Here is a 24,986-nt window from a genome sequence, read left to right as displayed (position 1 = left end):
AAAATCACTCCCCTTATGGTGCTGGTTGGGCTGGGGTGAGTGTGGGTTTGAGGGGTGGTAATCTAATTTTACAGAGAAGAAACAGTATATTTAGAAGCATGGCACATGCATAATTAGAAATAAAATACTGTTGGTAAGAGGGATGTCACAGGTGGTCAGAGATGGCCACCCAGATATAAACTGGATTTTAAGCATAAAGAGTTGAACTAAGCTGAAAACGATGCAGAAAGTATGGCTTACTCACAGTGCTTAAGAGGAGCCTCCACAGCATCTGTGAGAAACAGAGACTAGTCTGTTTGGCTGGAATGAATGGGTAGATAGTCAGAAGAGCTGTTGAGTTTAATATAATATGGTGTAGGGCTTCAGTTTGAGAGGGCTTATGTTTAGTAGTAGGTATCTTAGTGAGAGACCACTTGTTACCCACGAGGGTGGCTATAGTCAAAAGTCAAGACAATATGGGGAAATTAGAATCTTTATGTGCTATAGGGAGAATGCACGATGTTGCAGCTGCAGCATTTTTGATAAACAGCCCAGCAGTTTCTTGAATGGTTAAACCAATTTACCTTATAATCTAGAATTCTGCTCCTGGGTATCTAGCCAAGAAAAATGCAAACAAAAGTCCACCCAAAAACTTTTACATAAATGCCAGCATTATTTATAAGAGCCAAAAAGGAGAAAAACTACAAAGGAACATCAACCAATGATAAGATTTCTTAAATGTGCTGTAGTCATTCAATGGGGTATTACATGGCAATTAAGAAAGATCAAGTACTGATACATACTACATCCTGAAGGAATCTTGGAAGCATTATTCTAAGTGAAAGAGTGGAGACTTAAAAATAAGCAGTTTTGTTCAGTTAAGTCAGTATCACAGGCCGAAGGGAGAGGCTGGAGAAGTTGTCAGGGCCTGAAATCTGATCAAACTTAAAAGCCATGGTAAGAATTTGGCTTTTAAAAGTCATAAGAAGCTAATGAAGAGTTTTTAATAGAGGAGTGACCAGGCATGAAATAAAATGGTAATGAGTCAAGGGAAGGTTGTTTTTTGTTTTAGTTTGTTTTTAAGGAACGTATATAAGCAAAGAAGAGGAGTGGTATTTATGATTCAAAAGAGGAAAAGAACTGATGGCATATAGTCCAAGAAAAGGTGGAGAACTCACTAGAGATGTAAGATTGTGGTTATTGTATTTCTTCATTTAAGTTGGGGTTCTCCAGTAAGGAGGTGCCTCATAAAAATAAAAATAGACCTACCATGTGATCAATTTTCCCATTGTGAGTGTCTATCCAAAGGAAATGAAATTAGCATATCAAAGAGATACCTGCATGCCTGTGTTTGTTGCAGCACTATTTACAGTAGCCAAGATGTGGATCAACCTAGGTGTCTATCACTGGATGAATGGATTAGGAAAATGTGGTATATGTACACAGTGCAACATTATTCAGCTGCAAAAAGAATGAAATTCTATTGTTTATGGCAAAAAGCTTGGAACTCAAGGACATTATTTTAAGTTAAATAAGCCATACAAAGAAGAACAAATGCCATATGTTCTCTCTCAAATACCATATGTTCTTTCTTATAAACTAAAGAGTTATTTCAAGGTAGAAAAGAGTAGAATAGTAATTCCTAGAGGCTAGAAGAGTGGTGGGCAATGGAGATGGAGGTTGGATAATGGGTACCAAAACACAGAGAGGAGAAATGAGTTCTGGTGTTCCCCAGTGTAGTTGAATGACTGTAAAACAAGTCTGCTGTATTTTAAGAACTAGAGGAAGGCCCAAGGCCTCGCACACAAGGTAATGATAAGGACTAGCTTTCCCTCTCCTTATCATTACCTTGTGTGCACATGTTGTATACATTGTGTGCACATGTTGAGATATCACACTGTAACCTGTAAGCATGTAGAATTGTGTTAATTAAAAAGAAAAAAATTAGAAAACAGAAAAAGTAAAGCTAGGTTTCTCTACTCAGACCACCTTGGAATGTATTTGTTCATAAACAGAAATTTAAAGATTTTAATATGTAACTAAATATTAATACAAAGAATACAAAACTTGTAAGTTTTCCAGACGGTGCTGTTTTTGGCTGATAGCATCAGCACTCAGAAGTCTTGTTTGCCTAGAGTGACAGTGATAAAGAGGGGCAGGTGTAAATACCTGTACTTATATGTTTCGCACAAGTACCAAATGGAGTGTGCTTGACTTGAGATCATTTTTCTTTTTGGTGAGGATACCAATCACCTTTTGGGTTTTGGTTGACTTTCAGCTCACCATGAGCCAGAAATGTGAGCTGGTTTCCATAACAGAACTGTAATATTCAGCATGAGAGAGTAAACCAGTCAGATTGTTGAGCATGCTGCCAGGGAGCAGCATTCAGGTGCCCATGCTAGGAGGAGTGTTGGCAATCTGGAGTATGGGCAGAACAGGCCACTGCAGCTGGAGATTCTGAAAGGCATGCATGTGAGAGGTAGTTGAAGGGCCTGGTCTACTTAGAGGTGAGACCCTGAGAGAGAGGTGAGGAACGAACAGACGATCCTTTCTAGAGAGGACATGGAAATTGAGGGGCATGATCATCTCTTTAAGAGACAGTTAAGTCCAAGGGGTAGAAATAAGGAAGAAAGACCTCATATCATTATAAAGTTGAGGGTTTTTTTCTCTGAAATCAGGACTATTTCAAAATGGAATGGTTGCTTTGTTAACTAATGAGCACCCTAATAAAGGAATTACAATTAAAACAGGTTCTCTAGTTGTGTCTATTAAGAATATTCTAGAATTGTTGAATGATATGTTTGAAGATTAATGTAAAAAATGAATATGCGTAGCCCTTTTAAACGCTGAGATTTTAGAGTCTTATGTGTTTATTTTGTCTTGTCCACAGCAGTACATAAGCTGTCATTATACAGTTGATGCTGACTGACTTCTGAGACAAAATGGACTGCTGACTTGTGTCTGATCTTCGGTTCCCTAGGTTTCACCCCCCCTTTTGATTTTAAATGCAATTATTTTCATCTTTCTTAATATTGTGATCCTCCCTTATTCTTCTGTAAGATGGTATGAATGATTAGGGATTTATGAAAATGGGATCTATTTTTCATGATCCCTGATCAAAAGTCAGAATTACAACAAATTAAAAGATCTAATGGACTTTAAGTTGGAATGTTAGAATGGGACAGTACCCCATGCTATAAAATCCACATATTCCAGCTGAGCTGAGAAGAGGAGGTGGGCTTTATAGGCAGAAAAGGTCTGGAGAAGGCAGAAAGAGGTAGCAAAAATTGGATTGGCCTTTTCAAAGTTACTTCCTTGTAGAATTAAAACAGAGGGGATTTCCCTGTCATTCTGGTTCAGTTAAACTAATCTCCTTGTGACTAATTGCTGTCAATCGCCTATTTGGGGGAAACTGGCCCCTTTCAATGTTAGTTTGATTACATGGCCCTTAGCACGAGTGACTCCATTTTGGTTTGATCTGGTCTACTGGGACCTAATACAGGAGGCTAGTACAACAAAGAAAATAGATGTTGAGGCTTGAAGAAATGATGCTCAATTGCTATGTTCTCTGCCCCTCCTTGGATTTATTAGCTTTAGGGAAGTCAGTGGGTGTATTTAAATACTCATATCTTGAATTCCAAAAGTCAGTTTGCTTCTTTTTTTAATATTTATTTTTAGTTTTAGCAGGACACAATATTTTATTTTGATGTGGTTTTGAGGATCGAACCCAGTGCCTCATACATGCTTGGAGAACTCTACCACTGAGCTATAACCCCAGCCCTCAGATTGCTTCTTAAGGAGGAAAATTTGAGAGTGTACTAAGATGGTAGAGAAAAGTAATGACACATTAATGAAAAGTTTTGCTTCATCAAATTCATGGATATTTTCTTTGCTTTGGTTTTGAGAAAAATTTGATCATCGTGTTTGGTTAGAGTGAATTATATAATCTGTTATTTTGTTAATGACCTACTTTGTATTTTCTGTCTGTTTAGGTGAAAGGCCTTGTGAAACAGCACATAGACTCATTTAACTATTTCATTAATGTAGAGGTAAGCATCAGATCTTAGACACAGACATCAGCTAAAATTTAGTTGGAAGCCAGAGCCCAGTTCCTAATGTTGCGCTTTCCACTGCAGATAAAGAAGATAATGAAAGCTAATGAAAAAGTTACGAGCGATGCTGACCCCATGTGGTACTTAAAGTAAGGAACCAACTATGAGTGTGCTATTTTGATTTGTTGAACATTTTTTAAAGTGAATGTAGTTGCTGTCAAAACTTTTTTTGTGTGTGTGTGTGGTGCTGGGGATTGAACCCAGGGTCTTGTGCATGCGAGGCAAGCACTTTACCAACTGAGCTATATCCCCAGCCCATGTTGTCAAAACTTTTATAAAATTATTATTTTTAAAAAATATTTATTCTTTTAGTTTTAGTTGGACACAAAACCTTTGTTTTATTTATTTATTTTTATGTGACGCTGAGGATCGAACCCTGGGGCTTCACACATGGTAGGCTAGCACTCTAGCCCTGAGCCACAACCCCAGCCCCATAAAATTATTTTTCAGTCCCTTTAATAAGGTAATTATAAACTGCTCAAGTTTAATTTTGTTTAATGTATTAGCTCTCTTTTTTAATACCTTTATTTGTTTATTTTTATGTGGTGCCAAGGATCCACCCAGTACCTCACATGTGCGAGACAAGCACTATACCGCTGAGCCACAACCCCAGCCCCTGAAGTTTAATTTTTAGTTGGCAAACTAATTAAACAAGTAGAGTTATGATTGAGAAGTTACTAAAACTGTTTACATTTTAACTATTTTATACAAACTTTTATTTTAGTAATAATTTTATAATGATAAATAATAATTTTAAATAAATTTTAATAATTTATAATGAATTTTTAATAATTTAAAATAAGTTTTAAATAAATTTTTAATAACGTTATAATAGAAAACTTGCAAAAATAGTATGGAGTTCCCATGTATTCTTTACCCGGCTTCCATTAATACATCTTACATAACCATAGTGCAATTAATTAAAAAAAAATTTTTTTTGGTAGTTGTAGATGGACAGAATGCCTTTATTTTATTTATTTTTATGGGGTGGTAAGATCGAACCCAGTGCCTAACACGTGCTAGGCAGGTGCTCTACCATTGAGCTACAGACCCAGCCCCCATGGTGCAGTTATTAAAACCAGAAAGTTAGCATACATTCAGTGCTACCAAATAGTCTGTGTGCCTTATTTGATTTTTTTCTCACCAATGTCCTATTTCCAGGCAGGAATCAATCTGGAGCCCCTTGTTACACTTAGTTGTCTTGTCTCTTCAGTCTGCAATAGTCTTGGTGTGTTTTGACCTTGACGCTTTTGAACAGTCTGGTCAGTGTTTGCAGAAAGTCCTTTAACTTGATTTTGTTTGATACTTGCTCGTGATTAGATCAGTTATGCATATATATATATATTTTTTTTTGCAATGTCACAGAAGCAATGTTTGTACCATTTTCACCAATTCATATCTGGATACAGATGTCAATATATTTTATTACTGATTTTAACTTTGTTCACTTGGTTAAGTGGTATCTTCCCAGTTTGTCTACTATAAAGTTACTGCTTTTCTTTTTGTAATAAGTATCTTATGGGAAGATCCTTTGAAACAATGCAGATATCTTATTTCTCATCAGACTTTCACTAATTTTAGTATATATTGATGGTTTGTAAGACTAACCATAACAGTTATTATTGTAGTGTAATGGTGAATGTGAATCTCTGTTTCCATCATTCCATCTGTTTTCCCTTTCCTCATTTATCTTCCTGTGTAGTAACTGTTATAAATTTGGACTCATGGATATTTGTTTTATTCCCTTGGTCTAATCCAGTACTCTCATGCTATTGCTCACTCTGACTCAGCTTTGGCCATAGCACATCCTTCAAGGTGACTTCTTGCCCCGTTGTCTCTGATACCAATCCAACACTACAGACTAACTTTCTCTCTTTCCTTATTTGTAACTCTGTCTCAGTAAGAAATATCTCATTATGTACAATTTTTTGATTTTTTTAAAATCATAGACTATACATAAAGTAACTTACAATTATTAACTCATACCTCTGTGAGATAGGCTCCATTTTGCAGGTTGTCTTTTTTGTCTTGAGGTTTAAAGTGGCCAGTCAGAATGCTGTTCTTTAGATTCTTTTCTTTCCCACCTTTCAGTATAGTTATGCTCTTTGATGATACAATTAGATTTGTATTCTATTTTGGGTTCCCCTACATCCAGGTTGATTTTACTTATGCTTTTTGGGGGGAAGTTGTGTGAATGAGCCATTGTTATGATGATGAGTTAGCCTCTACAAAATGTGTCTTCAAAAAATTGGTGCTTCCCTTCCATTTCCCAGACACTCCCTGTAGGTCTCCTTGCTTTATCCTTCCCATGTTTCTTTTTTGCATCAATGAGCATATATTTTCCCCTCTTATGTCCTCCTTATTTGAATGATACCATATCATAGATACCCTTTTTGTACTTTTGCTTTTTTCATTGTGTATCATTCTTATGGAGCTATATTTTCAGTATTTGTATAAAGAGATTTACAGTTTTTTAAAAGATACTTTGATAGTATTTTCTTTCATTTGTAAAACTACATGTACTATCACTTCAAAAAAATGTTCAATTATAATTTTTAATTTGTTACCCTTTGCAAAGTAATGATTTGTCAAAGCAGAATTCTTATATTTGGGAGAAAAATAGCTTCTTTTTTTAAAAAAATGTGTTTTTTGAAGAAATAAAATATATAATGGAATAATCTGCTTTTCAGATATCTTAATATCTATGTTGGGCTTCCTGATGTTGAAGAAAGCTTCAATGTAACTAGACCAGTGTCTCCCCATGAGGTAATTATAAACATTATTTTAATTGGACTTGTTTGCTTTGACTCAAAGAATCTGCTGTCTTAAAAGCTTACTTTAAAACATGCTTAAAAAAAACCCAAAGATCAAAAACCAACACTTCTGAGACAGAGATAACCAAATTAAATAAACACTTGTGTACAGGTTGAAAGTTCCTAATCTGGAAACCCAGAATTCAAAACTGAGCATTCCAGTGCTCACCTGATAAAGTTTATGCAGATATTTCAGAATATGAAAAAAATCTGAAATTTCTAATTTTTTGGATCCCATGTAATTTTGGATAAGTGACATTCAGCCTGTACTATACTGTGTTAGGAAATAATTCTGTACTATTTATTTTGTCATTCTGTCCTGATTAGCATGCACTGTTGTATAACTGCCGTATTTGTATCCAGTTTCAGAGCTTTTTGGTAATCTTCATACCATTGCTCAGCCACTGTACCTCACGTACTATGCTCTTCATTGCAGGGGTCTCTCACCTGACACACCTTTGAGGGTCAGCCAGGCATTGTGAATAGACTAAGAACTAGGAGCTTGTAGTCTCATAGGAGAGATGGATGAGAAGAAAGCTGAAATATAGTGGCTTTAATAGGGCTATAGACAAATGCTTATAGAAAGGCAGGCCCTTTTATTGGTTTTTAATATTTTCTTGATTTCAGATTCCTCCATTTAGGGTCTATAATTAGGAAATGATTTAGGAAAGAATATGAATTTTGTAGGTTCATGTTGTAGTCAAGTGAAAACTAAAATAGCAATCAGGAAATATAGTATAGGGATCTTTATTGAAGAACAAATAAGGTGTTCAGTATGATGGTTATTGTCTAGGTAGTATGATCAAGTAACCAGACATTCTGTATTGGTGAATTTTGTTCTTATTTATACACCAAGTATTTGTTGAACATTTCTTCTGTGTCTAAATATTGAAAAAAGAAGTGAGATACATACTCTGTGGAGAGATTAAAATAATGAAACACATGAAGCAGATACCAGGGTTGCAATTTGAATGCTTGGAAGGGCCAGGTCTGTGAGGTAAGGTAGATTTCACTTGATTTGTGGTGAGGTGAAAAAGGGGTGTGGCCAGGACTGTAGGGTAAGGAGAGTATGTGTCCCAGTTTGACTTCTCCCTCCTCCCATTTCCCCTTTGCTAGATCTTTCCAGTTTTTAAAGAATAAGGCAGCCAATTGGCAATCTAAAAAAATTATTTTCCAAACTCTGTTACTGAGTTCAGAGAAGGGAGAAGACAATTTGAAGTTTAAGAAGGCTAAGGCTTCATTTGTTACTATAATTGGTTTTTCTGGTGTGGAAGAAAATATATAGATATTATTGTAATTAGAGATGAAAGGCAAAGATTTCTTGGATGGATTTTAGCTCTTGCAGAGCTGGGGACAGTGTGAGCAGGTTGGGGGCCTATGCAGGCTCCATCAGAATAGCTCCACTCCTGTGGTCAGAGCAGACAAGGGGATGCAGACCTCAGGGCCCGTGGAGCGGGGACCTAGTTAGTTTTTTTTTTTTTTTTAATCATATCTGTGGAATTTCATTTCTGTTGAAGGGGTGGATCTGTTAAAACTCATTAAATGCTTGCCTATTATGTACATTACATTAATTTTATTAATAAAAATAATATTTATATATACAAGGCATCATGCTAAAAATTTTTTTTTTACACTCAGGAAATTAAAATGATCATTCTCATCCCCGTTTTTTATTTGAGGAGACTGAGATGTAGAAACAGAAGTGGTGGAGCCAGGATTTGAAACTAGGCAGTAGAGCCCACACTCTTGGCACCATGCCATACTGCCATTAGTCTGTCCTGAAATAGGAGGCTTGACCTAGTTAATATAAGTATATAAATAATTTTAATATTTCAAAATGACACTGTTCTAAAGACTAGATGTTTAAATATAACTATTTTTTGTTCAATAGAAGCCAGAGAGAGGATTTAGCACCATGAGTTATATGGTTGATATTCAGAAAAATTCTCTTTTTTGAAACTACAACCATCAACCTAATAGAAAAGTCATCAGAAAATTTGCATGTGGTTTCCTTATGTCTGATAATGGCTCAGGCAAGGCATCATTTAACTTGTCACTGCCATGTCAAACTGCATAGGGCAGCAGTATCTAAAATCCCACAGATGGTTCCAGAATTGTTAGAATGATTCAGTGAGTGATTTGTGCATAACATATCACTTGGTAAGGAGTTTAGTGTATTTGGAGAATATTTAAATATGGTTTTAATTTGTGTTTGTGTGTTTACATACTATAGGCACTGTTATGTTGGTTGTAAACTGTCTTGAACAGTACACCCAGGCACATTGATTACTTTCCATGGATTTACTTTGTAAGGAACATCATTGTTTTAAAGATACAGGGGGAGACTGGTGATGGCTCCAGATGAGTGAGAAGAAAATCAACATCAGATTTATTGTTTCATCTCTGAGCTGGCAGAACCAGGGATACTGTTGCAATGTCTGTATCAACGCGTGATGTCAGGACAGGGACTATGGCTTAGAGCAACAGCTCTTGTGTGGCATATGTGAGAACTTGGGTTTAATCTCTAGCACCACAAAACAAAACAGAAAAACATACATGATTTCATCTACCTCGTAGGGAAGGCATGTTGAGAACTCTCAATTCCCTAAGGCAGCACACTGAACAGCTCAGTGGAAGGAAGATCAAATTTCAGTGTGGGGCACACTGCCACTAGATTTTGAATTCTGAAGAGGTCAGAATCTGTTCTTTTCCAGAAAGGAGGAGTAATAATTCTCTGATTCTATTTTTCAGTGCCGCTTGAGGGACATGACATATTCTGCCCCCATTACAGTGGATATTGAATACACCCGAGGCAGCCAGAGGATCATCCGCAATGCCTTACCCATTGGCAGGTAAGAAATGAAGCCCATCCTGCAGCCACACTGCCTCAATTCCAGACTTATGATGTGACCTTGAATAAATTCTAAAGTTTTTGTTTATTTATTTATTTTGTTTGTTTCTTTTCCTTCATTTCCTCGTCTGAAATATGTAGGAAATGATACTTATTTCATGGGGTTGTTTTTTGGATTCGATGAGCCAACACTTGTAAGGCATGTACAGAAATGCCTAGCTTAGAATTGTGGTTGTTATTAATCGTGAAACTTTTTCTGTAAAGTTGGGGAAAATGCTTCCCTTTCCTCCTTTGACCCCAACTGTCAGGGAACATTAGCTAAGATAGCATTTCACTGAACCCTTCCTGGGCTGATCATCTTGGTGGATCCTATGTATATTTTAAGTATGAGTTTTTTGGAAATTTAACTTTCTACCACGTGGAAGTATTTAAAGGAGAAGTCACTTATTTGCCAGAACAAGTTTGGGAATAATAACAAGAGAGAGCATCAGCTAACATTTTGGAAATCTACTTTTTCTAATTAGGAAACTATATTGAGTCTCTTGTAGAAATGAACAAAATCCACAGTGTTGTGAGTTTAATAATGATATTAGACTTTAAAATTAGTGTACATAATTTCTATTTGAGTGTCATGTCCCCCCCCCCCCCCCCCCGAAGTGCCATTTGTCATGCTGGGTTCTCAGGTGAATAGAACGCACAAAATATCAGCCCCTGTTGTCTACATACATTCACTCATAGCTTTCAGGGAAGGCAGGCATCAGTAATCATAGCAGCACAGGCGAGTCCTGGGATAGGCAAGTCCTTAACAAACTGCCCTCATGCTTCCCTCCAAGGGGAATGTATTGCATCAGATATTCTTATGTACTGTTGGGTCTGTTGCCAAAATCAGTGCAATATGTCTATATTATTTCTGTCTTCATTCTTCAGTTAGGAAAATAAGTGTGGATATTAAAATGTTAATTTGTGTTTTAGCAAGACTGTCGATCAGTGGGAAGATGATAGCATTTCTCTTATATACCATACTTTACTCTTTACTTATTATGAACCTGATTGAATACTGTGAAGGAAAGGGACGAGAGACTGGAGCAAAACAGAAATTGTAAGATTGAAAGTTTAGATCCTGCGTTGAGGAGGGGTTATGTAACTAGTATTTATTGAATACTATATATGCCAGGTTCTATAATAGGTGATTTTATTAGTAACCCTGCATTTAGAAAACTGACCTCTGTTAAGTAGAGTGCTTATATGTAGCAGGTACTACCTTACTTACCTGGTCTCTTTTTAAATTATTTTTTGAGCTAAAAAGATTTAATTTGGATGCTATTCCTACTTGGTAACAGATCAAACAGTACATAAGAACATTAGATACAAAGTGGTAGCCTCCCTCCTTCTTATTCCTCACCCTAGTCCCACTCCTAACTTGTAGCTTTTGCAGTTATTTCTTCTGGTGGTTGCTACAACCACTTCTAAATGCGGAGCTTTCCCCTTTATTTTCTACATCAACTTGAGATAATATTTATTGACTCCTAATATGGAAGATGTGGCTGAGCTTACTTTGTCACCATGTTTCTCCCTTCCTCCTCCATACTTTGCTTCTTTCTTTTAATTCTTCTTTTGGTTACTGTGGTAACTTTAATATTCTTAAATCTTTATTTCATGTTCTGTAACTTTAATCGGTGCAGGGTTCTCAGGTGTAAAAATGTAAAATGAGAATATTATTTTCCTTTCCTTACTATTATGATTTCTTTTTTGTTGTTGTTAAAATTTTTATTGTAGTTGTAGATGGACAGCATGCCTTTATTTATTTGTTTATTTTTTTATTCAGTGCTTAGGATTGAACTCAGTGCCTCACACATACTAAGCAAGTGCTCTGCAACTGAGCTACAGCCAGCCCCCATTAATGATTTTTTTTTTTTTTAACCAATGAGTTATTTAGAAGATGTTTAAATTTCCAAATTGGTGCTTTATGTCAAATTTTTGGAACTTTTTGAAAGCCTTTTTCTACAAATGTGTTGTGTGTTTGGAAACAGGGTTGTTCTCTAGTTGTTTTGTGCTATTGTCTGTAGTTTTCCTTTAGATCAGGCTTTTTTTTTTTTTTTTTAAAGAGAGAGAGAGTTTTTTTTTTAGTATTTATTTTTTAGTTTTCGGCAGACACAACATCTTTGTTTGTATGTAGTGCTGAGGGATCGAACCCGGGCCGCACGCATGCCAGGTGAGTGCGCTACCGCTTGAGCCACATCCCCAGCCTAAGATCAGGCTTTTTAATTGTGTTGTTTAGATGCTATGTATTTTTATTATTTTTGTTTGTTTTATCATTACTAGGATAATTATGTTAAAATTTCCCATCAGAAACAGAGAAATGTCTCTATTTCTCCCTATGTTTTTGTTTAATTTTGCTTTTGAAGCTATAATAGGCACATAGAATTTTAGAATCGATAGATATTCTGAGGAATGAAATCTTATAGCATGCATTTATCTTATGTATGTCTTACAATATTTTTGCCTTTAATTTTATCTACTCTTACTAAAGCCATATCTGTTTTTTAAAATTATTTTCCGTCAAATCATTTTCTAAAAATTTAATTTTAATCTTTTATATGTTCTAAGATTTTTTTGGTTTGTTTGAAGTAAAATGCATATGTCTAGGTTTTTTTAAAACAATTTGTCTTAAGAGTTTCCATTTATTTTATTTACATATATACACACACACATGCATATAGATTCATATATATTTGCATATATTTATATCAGCTCATTCTGTACTTTAAATCTGTTCAGCATCTCATTATGTTTCTATTTTTTTTTCCCTTTTTTCGTTTGGGCTAATAAAAGATTTTTTTCTTACTTTCCCCCAACTAACTGGAAATTGATGTACAGTATTTTTTTTTTTTTTAGAGAGAGAGAGAGAGAGAGAGAGAATTTTAATATTTATTTTTTTAGTTTTCGGCGGACACAACATCTTTGTTTGTATGTGGTGCTGAGGATTGAACCCGGGCCACACGCATGCCAGGCGAGCGCGCTACCACTTGAGCCACATCCCAGCCCCCTGATGTACAGTATTGTTGTTTATGTTTGCCTTAGAAATTTTGAAATGTGTACTTAGTAAAGTTTGAAAATAAGCAGTGCTTCTATTTTCCTGGAAAGAACAAAAACCTTAGAAAGTTTTTACTTGGATCAAATCAGTCTTGACTTTATATGCTTTTGTTATACCAACCTTTATTTCTATCTGGTTTTGTTTTTCTAACCCATAAATTAGAAATTATTATTCTTACAATGTTAATATTCATTTACATCTGTAAACATTTTTTTCCCATTTATCTGGTATTTTCTAACTTGACTATGATATGTTTAGGTGTGACTTTCTTTTTATTTATTTTGTGTAGATGTTTTTCTGAGGATTTATGACTTCTGTATTTTCTCTTGAATCATTCTCTCTCCATCTAGAAGTCTAAAGATGCACATTAGACCTTCTTTGTTCTCCCATGACTGTAAACTCTCCTTCCTATCTTCCATCTTTTAATCATTTTGAAATACATTCTTAATAATTTCTCTTTCTAGTTCTGTAATTTTGTATTTCTCTTTGTCAAATCTATTATTAGTCATCTTGTTCTTAGAGTTTTAGGTGAATGACAAAACTTAATAGTGCCAAGATGGTTTTTTTTTTTAATTTCCTGATTAGTTTTGATCGTCTCATGTCCTTACACTTGGTTTCTCTGTGTTATTCCGAGTAACTGCATTCATGATACATTTATCATGAGTGAGGAGTTGCTGTCATTTCTGACTTTCACTAAAATCAGTATGCACAATTTAAGCTAAATGTTTGAGATTTTATTTTCTATTTTAGAAAAGTAGTGCCCTGAGAAAATTCTTTGTTTCCTGTGTCTCTTTCATATAATATTGTTCCTTTGCCTTTCTAACAGAGTGCACAGATATGCAGAACCCTTAGTGAGGTGTGCACCGCGACATGCAGAACCCTTAGTGATGTGTGCACCGCACGTATTGTCTTCTTTGCAACTTTTGCCAGTGACTGTTTGAACATGTTATTTTCTTTTTTTTTTTTAATTTTGAACAGGATGCCCATAATGTTGCGAAGTTCAAATTGTGTTCTTACAGGGAAAACACCAGCAGAATTTGCCAAACTAAATGAATGTCCTTTAGACCCAGGTATGTGCAATAGCTTGGATTTACCCCCTTTCATTTTTTTTTTCTTTGTTCTGATGTAGCTGTTGTTTAACATTTTCCTTAAAACAATATCAGCCTTTCTGCCTTATAATGAACAATATTGTATAAAACTGTGTTCACAAAACATCTGAAAATTTGGCTCCAGCTTTATTCTCTTAGTCTGTATTTCTAAAAATATACTGTTTCCTGTTTTGTGTTAGATTTGAAATTTTAACACCCCAAGTTCTGACTTACTGCCATGGTTCATTAGTCTTTGCTTTTTATGCATGCTCAATGTTTTCTTTGGGGATGCTTAAAATTCAAGAGTAATTGACTCAAGTTACTTGTCTAGCCTGGTTTAAAGTGGCTCACTTTAGGCTGTTTTAAGTACAGCAAAGGAGGGAAAAATTGGAAGTCTTTTTAGTTGTCGTTTAAATTTTAAAAATTATATATGTACTTATTTTTACGCAGCTTCTTTGGTGAAGTTTCAAATGTAACATAACAGAAAATCGTCTTAATACCTTAGCTCACATTTCACACTGACTTATTTTAATTTATAGTCACTTTAATTCCTATATAGTTGCATTGATGTGGAATCCTAGAAGTTTTTGGAAGAAAACTAGATTTTACTAGACTGTAACAAAATGTTTCATAAGTCAAATGTGCTGCCTTGTTTTACTTATATTCTGCAGGAGAAATGAAGTTTCGATCTACTCTGAATTGTGTGCAAAAAAATAAAGTGTAATGTTATGAGTTTTTCTAAATAGGTTATCTAGGAAACCTAATCTTAGTCTACTATAGTCACTGACTTGTTAGAAAACTTGGAATAAATTTCAGTCTATGTTGAAGACTGTTTGTTACTTTTGTGCTTAAGGAATCTGAAGTTTAATTTAGTGTCTTTCTTTTTTCATTTACATGCTCTATGTGTCAGGGGATGGTAATATGGACACCAGTAGGATATAGCCTATGTCCTTAAGAAGGGTATTATCTTGCGACTCATTTGTATGAAATCATGTGCTGACACTGTCATTCATCCAACATAAAACAATATCGGCAGCACCTTCAGGTTAAGTGATCACCAGTGCCACAGAGCATTGGAGATGTGATCTCTAGTCAGGAGATCCTACACTGTTCAGTCACACTAGCTGAAGAAAAGATGGTAAAACTTTCCTTGTTTCCTCTGGACAGGTGGCTACTTCATTGTTAAAGGAGTTGAAAAAGTCATTCTTATCCAAGAACAGCTGTCTAAGAACAGAATCATCGTGGAGGCAGATAGGAAAGGAGCTGTGGGAGCTTCTGTTACCAGGTATGGGAAGCAGAGATAGTGCTGTTCAGGTATGTTGATATTCCTAAATACCAGGTGGCTGTTGTCCTCTATGGAGACTGTCAGTGTTTCTCTCAATAGCAGATATTGTGATTTTGAAATTATCTGCATTCAATTTACTGTGTAAGTCTATAATTATAGGGTATTGATTGATTGTTTTGGATACTGGGAATTGAACCCAGGTGCACTCAACCACTGAGCCACATCCAGAGCACTTTTAATTTTATTTACTTACTTTTTGAGACAGGGTCTTTCTAAGTTACTTAATGCCTTGCTAAGATGCTGAGGCTGGTCTTGAAATTGTCATCCTGCTGCCTCAGCCTTCTCAGTCACTGGGATTTCAGGTGTGTGTCACCACACCCAGGTAGGATATTGATTTTAAAATTTCAATGATGAGTATGTGAGACAGCATTTGAAAGGTGACTATTTAATTGGATTTTCTATTAATCTATAGCATAAAATGAACTTGTATAAAATAAAACATTACAAAAGTACTCCAGTTTTTCATGCTTATTTTCATTCTGACCATTTACATGTATATTCCTACATTCTTATAGGCAGAGGCCATTTTATATTCATTATCTAATGAATTACATCGTAAACTTAATTTTCTAGACTAGCCTCATTCACAATGTATTTGTTTTGTACAAAAGCATCCCTTATATCATTTATGTAACCTCTTTTCTGTGTTTTATTCATGTCTTCACTTTTCTCTCTGATAGAAAGGCAGCTAACAGTAATGATAGTTTATCGAGCACTTACTAGCAGCTAGGCAGTATCTTAAGTACTTTAATTTTATTTGTCACTGCAACTCTTCACGATTAAATGGTACCACCTCCATTTTATAGATGAGTAATAAGCCCTGAGCTCACTTTGGTTGTAAGAAGTAGCCAGCATTTGAACCCAGATATAATAATTCTACAACCTGCATCTTTCCACTATACACAGTTTTGGAGCCAGTCTGGATTTGAATCCCACAAGTGCATTTCTGACTGATACTGAAGAGGGCAGTTACTTAGATTCGTTTTCTAGGACAGCACTTCTAAATAAGTTATTATGTAAAAGATTAGTGAGTCGTGGTGCATAGTATGTTGTAGGTAATGAGTATGTGTTACTATTGTGGTTGAATAGAGCTTTCAAATGCTTTTAAATTCATTAAGAATTTTAAAACTAACAGAGGTAGTACTAGAAGGAGATTACTTAGTGTTTTTGTGGCTTCAGTGTATACCAAGACTGAAGGTGAATCTTATTGGAGTATTAATTTAACGTCCATTTATTTCCTCTTATTTCTACTTTTTTTCAATGTGGCTTTGGGCCCATTTTTAGTTATTTCTTTCTTTTTATTTATTTTTTTTCTTTTCAATACATGAAAGTAGTCATGAATGTATGCCCTTCACTGGATATAGTAATTCAGGTGAAGTTAAAGTGAAGTAGGTCAGGAGGTGACTATCACTCATTTATCCACAAAGCTTCTACCATAATCTCAAAGCTAAAGAAAAATAGGTTGTTTTTTCCCCAAATCCCCCGTACTGAAAAAAAGAAAGAAAAAAAAAAGAATTTTAGTGTTTTCAAATTAAACCTGGTTGATGGATGCTCATTATTACTGAAGTTGAATGTTACTGAGTGAGGATGCAGCTTAACAAACTTGTATTTATGCATAGCTCCACCCATGAGAAGAAAAGTAGAACGAACATGGCTGTGAAGCAGGGGCGGTTTTACCTGAGGCATAACACCTTGTCTGAAGATATACCCATTGTCATCATATTTAAGGTAAGATTGCTGCTCTTTTTTGACACTAGAAAGAATTTTTTCTCTATTTTCATAGCTAATTAGAAGTTTGGAAAGTAAGGAATTCTAGGAGTAGAGGGGTTGGTGGCATAGATAAATTGACAGTCATATGATTCATCTTAAACTGAAAGTTAATAAAACTGAGGTTCATATATATTTTTAAAAATTATTTTTAAATTATTTAAATATTTTATTTGAAATGTTTTAGCATGTTTAAACACCTTTTAAGGGTGTATAAATCTTTTTTAAAAATCACACATTTAAAAAATATATCCAAAGTATAGAAGGGTTATGTAGTAATGAGTAAAAGCCTCTACCCACCCTGTACTTAGCCACACAGTCCTGCTACCCAGAGTCCCCACAGTTTCTAATTCTTGTGTGTATCTTTAAGAGATAATTTTGTTTGAAACTTACATACAGTATTTTACAATTAGCTCTTTTTCTTTCTTTCTGACTTACATCTTGGAGATAGTCTTACATTTTGTCCATGTGGACCTACTGTTATTTTTGATAAACTGCTCCATTTATATGGGTAACATAATTTATTTGACCAATCCTCATTCAGTGGACATATACATCTCTTGTTATTACACAGCTGCTATAATATCATGTCATGCATGAGCGCGGATATCTAAATTCCAGCAATGGAATTTTCTAGGTCAAAGAGTATAAAACTGGACACAGTGGCACATACCAAGTAAGGAATTCTAGGAGTAGAGGGGTTGGTGGCATAGATAAATTGACAGTCATTTGATTCATCTTAAATTGAATGATAAAAATTGAGTATAAAATTGAACACAGTAGTACATACCAAGTAAGGAATTCTAGGAGTAGAGGGGTTGGTGGCATAGATAAATTGACAGTCATATGATTCATCCATTTATAGTAGTCCTGGCTGCTTGGGCACCTGAGGCAGAAGGATCACAAGCTCAAGGCCAGCCTGGGCAACATAAGAAGACCCTATTTCCAAAAAAAACAAACAACTATGGGCCAAGTTTCTTTTCTTTTTTCTGCCCCCCCCCCCCCTGCCCTTGAGACTTCTAGATTCTTGTAAATTTTTGTATAAACAATTCTTTAATCAACAACTAATTTTTTCCTAGCTTAGTTGTAAATTTTTGGCTTAGAACCCAAAAGATACTTACTGTAGAAATAATGGAATAATTTTCTCAGATATTTGCATAATGGTCCAGAGATATCAAAACTATACATGTTCTATGAACAGCTAAATTGTAGTATTAATCATTAAGAAAAACAAAAGGACAGTGATATAGTTTTCATGAGTTCCATGTTTGTGAATTCACATATTTTCTAAAATTTATAGCCTCACAATCAGTACTGGTGGTGCTTCTTTGGTTATTCATGGATGTGTACATATACAGAATAGCAAGCTATTTGAGTCACCCAGTGCACATGTTCCTGTTGAGGTAAAGAAGGAAACACTTCGCTTTCTTGTTTCAGCTTCTTTTCCAGTACACTTAATGCCATGTTTTTGTATTTTTGCTTGTGGTTTTGCTATATAAGATGACTCCCAAATATAATGCTGAAGGCATTGCTAATGTTCCTAAACACTAATGGAGAAAATATGTATGTTAACCATAATCAGGCATGAGATATGGTACTTTTAGCTGAGTTCATTGTTAATGTGTCAACAGTGCATTAAGTAAGGTGTTTTTAAACAAAAGTATATATCAGTTGACATTCTGTATTGATCAGTTAAGAAACATGTTGTTCCTGCAGTCTTCTAGGAACCTAACCCTGTATTTTCTCCAGGAGTAACAGTCCAATATGCTAATTAAGTGTAATTCAGCAACTTTATCAATAGAACATCCATGGAGAAAGATAGTGGACGGCTATCTGGGTATAAAATGAAACCTTGATGGCTGGCTGAATTGAAATAGCTTAGATTATTTTAGAAGATACTGGATACTTCATATAAATTTAGAGATTGATAATATTCGTTTGTCATCATTCAGTTTTACTTTAGAATTATTACTTCTGTTTAGCAGTTATGATAGTGGAAATGTATTTTGGGTCACATTGAGAAGCAACAGGAAGAGATCCTCTGAGATTGGAACTATCTAAATTGGAAAGGAAAATCAATAGGTATAATCTCCAGAGGAGTAAGAAAGAAGGGATTGAGTCTTTACTGTCAAAGGTGCCATTGGGTGACAGAGCATAGAGTCCGGGAGAAAGTCAGACTTCTTCAGGTCAGGTTGGTGATTGGGGGCTAGAGAGTGTGCCCCCTGGTGGTTCATAGTATTGAAGGGATATTGACAAGTTGGGTTCTTTAACTCAGGAAACATGTCAATGCAATTATGTGGTGGGCATGGTGGCACATGCCTGTAATCTTAGAGACCCAGGAGGCTGAGACAGGAGGATCACAAGCTCAAGGCCAGTCTCAGCAACTTAGCAAGGCTCTAACAACTTAGTAAGACCCTGTCTCAAAATAAAAAATTTAAAGAGCTGGGGATATAGCTCAGTGGTAAAGCACCACTGGTTTAATTCCTAGCGCACACACACACACACACACACACACACACACACACACAAATACATTCAATTATGTGAAGGAAGTTCTAGGAAATTTTCTCTATATTTAATACAGTTTAATGTGCTTTTGAGTTCTATAAATGAGGTGGAACCATTTATTTTCTGTTCAGGATAATGATGATAATAATCATAATAACAGGACAGTTGTAGTAGGGTCCAGAGAGAATTCTTAAAAAAAAATTTATATTTTTTTTCTTATTTTCTCTCTTTGAAGTTTTAATTTTTAAGCACAGAAGGCATTTTCGTTTTCCTTGTAGGGATCCCATAGTTCCAGACACAGTGTCTTAAAGTACATAGTGATGAATAAAAAAATTTTATCTAACAGTGTGGAATCACATCTCCAGCAGAGGGCAGTATGGTCCCACACATCCTGAGGGCATTTTTGAAAGTTTTATTTTTTATTTTTTTGGTAGGACTGTTTTCTTATACCAGAAATTTTAAATTAAAAAAAATGCATTTAATCTTATATTACTGATATATAAAGTGTGTAAGGAGCAGCATGTATGTGTAGAAATCAGAAAAAAAAAATATTAAGTATTTTTTTTGGCTCTGTGACAAAAGTTTAATAAGTCATTTTCTTCTGTTAAATATAATATTTTATTGTAAATACATATAAATGTAATACATATAAATATTGTAAATGTTTATAGCTGACTTAAGTCCTTTTTAGAATGGGGCTATTGAGTTAGCATAATTATGTAAGTAGTAGTTGAGATTCCTACTTTTTCCCTTTCTGATTGCAAAACATTTCTTTTATTGTAAAGATTTAGACAGCCACTGAAAAGTATGGCTACATTTTAAAAATTTTTCCAGACTTTCCCCCTGTGATTTTTGTAATATACACACAGTGTTTTTAAATAAATGAGTTGTGAATAGTTTCCCATGTCTATAAATATGAATATGTGCTATCATTTTTAATATATGTGTGTATAAGTAGCAAATATGGTATAATTTATTTTACCAATTTCCTATTGTGGGACATTTAGGTATCATTTTTTTTCCTCAAGTGTTTTCACCCTGGGATGACTCTCAAGATTATACCTGTTTATGCACATTGCTGATATTTTGTGAGACTTTAGTTCTGGAAATGGAAGTGTATTTTTTTTTAATGCTTAGTACACATTGCTAATTTTTTTCCTAGAGAATCATCTGTTAACCATCTAAGTAGTACATAAATCTTAAAATTTTTAAAATGTTAGTTCATATAAATGAACTAAATTTGGTCATAAGTAGTCACTTTTTTGGTCTTTTTCACTCTAGGGATGTTTCAATAAATGGATGGGAATTTGTTGATAACCACTGTTTAGACTTTTCCAGCTGGGAAGCAGCATAGAGTATTAGACAGCTTCTCCAGTTTCTAGCTATGTGACCTTGGGCAGATTTCCCAGTCTCTTTGAGTCCTGGAGACTTCACCTCTGGGGTGGTTGTGAAGCACGGATGAGATCATGTATTTTTTGAAAACACAGTGCCTGGAAAGAGGATACGCTTTCCCTTTCCTTGCTTCTTCCTACCCACTTACTGTCAGAAGCTGAAGAAAAAAAACTGGGATGCCAGAAAAGGGACATCATTTCTCTTTTTGTGTTGTGTGGCTGTAACACAGACCTTGACAGTCATTAGGACTTGATGGTTGTTGTTTGTAACCAACAATTGGCTAAAAGTGACAGAAACAGCAGGGTTTCCAGATATCATGCTGAGTCTGAATATGACGGATAAAGCTTTTAAGACCTAGATCAGTCTTATTTATGGACTTAAATTACTGCAAAGGTTTTCCTGCCCATGAATCTTCCCTGCTTTCTATTTTGTATTCCCAAGCATTGGGTAGTTGACTATGGGGGCATCTGTAGGAAAGTTTTTCTGGAGAAGAGGATCCAATTTCAGAGATGCTGAGCATTGTTTCTTGGAAACCAACTTGCATGGAAATATTTTATCTTTGAAGAGAAACAGTTATATAATGAAAGAGGGCCATCACAGATTTATTATCTGCTAGGACTACTCTGAGTAATAATTGGTGGACTTTAGTTACTTTAAAGAAAAATCTGAGATTTCTGAATATTATTTTAACATTCTCTCCTTTCCTGTTTTCAAATAATAATTGGTGCACATGTCATTCTCTTCTGCTCATTAGTTTTCTTTTTCTTCTTGATTTTGTGTATCTGTGGATATCCAAGGAGAGGACTTCATGCCATTTTTAAAATCCCCCCTGATTTTGTTTAGCATCATTGCTGGTTGCTAGACTGCATGGCCGTCTGATGAAATGTATTCTCTCTGCTAATTTTTCATAAAGTATTTCGTAACATTTATTTTTGACTTATTAGTTTAGTAGAAATGATTTCAGGTTATCTGGAGTACAAAGAGTTCCAAATAAAGGTAGTTTTCAGATGTTTAAATTACGTCTGTAAGGCAAAATTGTTGGGCATTTTGTTCGTTTCCATAGCAATGTATCATTTATTTGTAGCTAACTACTGAAGGCTAAATAGTCATAAGGTCAGTTCTATCTTTGGAGCTGAGGCGCTTTTAAAAATTTTTTTAAATGTTTATTTTTCAATTGTATTTGGACATAATACCATTATTTTATTTATTTATTATTATGTGGTGCTGAGGATTGAACCCAGGGCCTCGAATGTGCTAAGTGAGCGTTTTACCACTGAGCCACAACTCCAGCCCCACTGGAGCACTTTTGATGATAACTTAAATGGTTATTGCACCTGAATTTCAGTGGGTTGATACAGGAAGACTTTCGTACTTTGTGGGAAAGCTTTGGCAGTAATCACGCTTTCCACACATATGCTGTCACTTACATGAGTACTGTATACCTTTGTTTCATGGCTTAGACATATTTGGAAGGCCTCAGAAGTCCATGTTATACCACTTGAGAATTTTGTGCAGTTACTTAGATTTAACATCAGGACAATTTGAAGTGGCAATCCAACTATCAAATGAAGAAGGTTTTTTTTTTTCTTTCCCCATTATTATTGAACACCAAAATAGACAATCCAATTTATACTTTTTTTTTAAAGAGAGAGAGAATTTTTTAATATTTATTTTTTAGTTTTCAGTGAACACAACATACTTATTTTATTTTTATGTGGTGCTGAGGATCGAACCTAGTGCCCCGTGCATGCCAGGCAAGTGCGCTACCGCTTGAGCCACATCCCCAGCCCCCAAACTTATACTTTTTAAACTTGGATATTACTGAAATAAAAAATGCTAAAATAATGTAAATGATGGTATGATGCCAATCATGTACAACCAGAGAAATGAAAAGTTATGCTGCATTTGTGTACAATGAATCAAAATGCATTCTGCTGTCATATATACCTAATTAGAATGAATGAATAGATAAATAAATAATGTAGGTGGCTTTTAGTTCACATGATTTAAATGTTAATAAACCTAAAGAAAGTGGGGGTAATCTAGAAAGGTCTTTCTATTTCAATTCAAGATTCTATTTCTGCCTCAGACCTTTTCTTGCTGTGTGATTTTGCATGTTCTGTTTAGTATCTATCCTATATAGGTATCTATTCATTTTGGGGCTTTCCTCTCAAAAGTGAAGTGCACTGGTTAAGTTTTACAGCAAAGATTTTAGAGAAACATGAATGGATTCCACCACAGATAGTTACCTTAGCATTGTTTTTCTTATATTTGAATTTCATTGAAACCCTTAAAACATTATTTTGAGAGACAAGTAAAAATTAACCTACACTCTATGCAGCTTTTCATAGAGAAAAATTCTTTCCTAATACTTGTGACTGGCTACTTGCAGATTGAGGACAAAGTATAGATGATTCTGTTACCATCAAAGTAGATTCGACTCATTGTGCTTGAGCTAAAAATAACCTAGTTTTTGTTTGTTTAAAAAAATAGAATTGATCTTTTTTTTAGAATTGCTTTCCTTTAAAAAGAAAGACTATTATTTTAATAAATTTGTGTTATTTTCAAATAGTGAGGTTTATCTCTAGTTTTATTTTGAATAAATACTTCATATCAAATCACAGGTTAAAATGCACACACAAAATTAAAAAGCACAGCAAAGCTATTTGTGTCCTGAAAATTTCTTTGTTTATAAAACAAACAAAATTTAACAAATTAAATTAAAAATTTAAAAATTTTTAAGAATTCAAATAGCATTTTAATTCCAAAAGTTGTTGTATTAGTTGTCTGTGCTTTTGTAATTATTATAGCTTCTGTCGGTATTTGAGGATTGCTTGACTGAGTAGTTCTGGTCCTCCCAGCCACAGCTGAGCTGGGCTGCTTCCTTTGGGGCTCATCAATAGGCCAGTTGGGAGAAAGCCTCAGTCTTACTGTCTGTCAGTCGGAAGTTGTGGTCCCTCCCTACTAACTCTTCCCACAGACTGCTCTATTGTCTTCTTGATGTGGCAGCTAGAGCAAGGAGGAAGTGACCTGCCGTTTATACCCCAAACCTCTAAAGTTGTATATGCTGGTTCCTCATATCAATTTAGCATTCCCCCAGATCTTCAGAATTTTCAGGAACTTTACTTCTGAAGATAAAATGAAAACTCTATGGTGGGAGAAGGTGTGTGACTGTGGGTAGTTGGGGTGTCTTTCTGCAGCTGGTGTTCTGTCAGGACGGTCACTTCTGACCTTGGAGATGTTGGATGGGTGCTCTTTCATTTGTACTGAGGGTAGTGCCCTTGCTGTTCTGCATTGGGACTTGGGATTCGGTTTTCCTTTCTCTCCTTTGTGTGGAGGAGAACTGAGAATTAGATGGTCAAAGCTTGACTGAACAATTATCTTCAGTTCTGTCTTTTTTGGTTCTGTCTTGTCTGCAAAGCTAAAGGAAGAATTATAATGGAAATATAACTTTTCCCCTAACTTCTAAGAGGCAGATTATTACTCTGCCAAGAGAGGTTTTGTGGATTATGCTGTTTCTCACTATGGCAGAGTTCCAGGTGACTGTGTGAAGAAGTAGGCTCTAGGACCATGTGGGATCTACAGAAACGTGTATAGCTGTGCCACCTTGAAACGCTTTAGTGGATTTCTTCGACCTGTTAAGGGTGTTCTTAGTTTTTAAACATCTCTTTTAAGACCTGTATGAACTGTGGTTTGATATCTTTAGAATTCTGAGGTAAAACATGTGCATTTGTTAGGAAAATTATTTTTGCCTGATAAGAGTGATTTGATGAGTCTCAGAAAAATTCATTTTGTGACAAAACTAATTGTGGTTCTGCATATTTTCAGCGGTGAACATTTTGAGGTTCGCTATCCTATGGCTATTTTTCTTTTTAGTTTGCCTTTGTAATTGTGACCAGTCCTCTCCACTATACCTCTTGCCCTCCTTTTCTCATTAAGAAACTCAATATATTTGAAAATTTTAGAAGGTGGTACACATGCAAAAGATGCTTGAGAATGTTTGTTTTCCCTTCCTAATCAAAATTTCTGTTTCAGGT

The 24,986-nt window shown here is 35.1% G+C and overlaps 1 protein-coding gene across 6 annotated transcripts in view; it reads left to right on the top strand.

The window, feature by feature from the left end:
* Polr3b (RNA polymerase III subunit B) overlaps positions 1-24,986 on the top strand; it is a 129,482-nt gene that overhangs the window by 6,151 nt on the left and 98,345 nt on the right. For 5 of the 6 annotated variants that reach the window (XM_071609570.1, XM_027942168.3, XM_071609573.1 and 2 more), the window contains exons 3-9: positions 3,972-4,028; positions 4,116-4,180; positions 6,782-6,857; positions 9,656-9,756; positions 13,828-13,919; positions 15,105-15,222; positions 16,902-17,010. In XM_071609570.1, coding sequence (XP_071465671.1) covers positions 3,972-4,028; positions 4,116-4,180; positions 6,782-6,857; positions 9,656-9,756; positions 13,828-13,919; positions 15,105-15,222; positions 16,902-17,010 — 618 coding nt within the window. Of the gene's footprint in view, positions 1-2,937; positions 2,960-3,971; positions 4,029-4,115; positions 4,181-6,781; positions 6,858-9,655; positions 9,757-13,827; positions 13,920-15,104; positions 15,223-16,901; positions 17,011-24,986 lie in introns of those variants that run through there. The other variant, XM_071609572.1, reaches the window with a different exon arrangement.

The sequence above is a fragment of the Marmota flaviventris genome, chromosome 3, assembly GCF_047511675.1.
Source record: "Marmota flaviventris isolate mMarFla1 chromosome 3, mMarFla1.hap1, whole genome shotgun sequence".
NCBI classification, from domain to species: Eukaryota; Metazoa; Chordata; class Mammalia; order Rodentia; family Sciuridae; genus Marmota; species Marmota flaviventris.
Note: the sequence above shows the minus strand (reverse complement) of the source record. Positions and strands in the feature narration are given on the sequence as shown.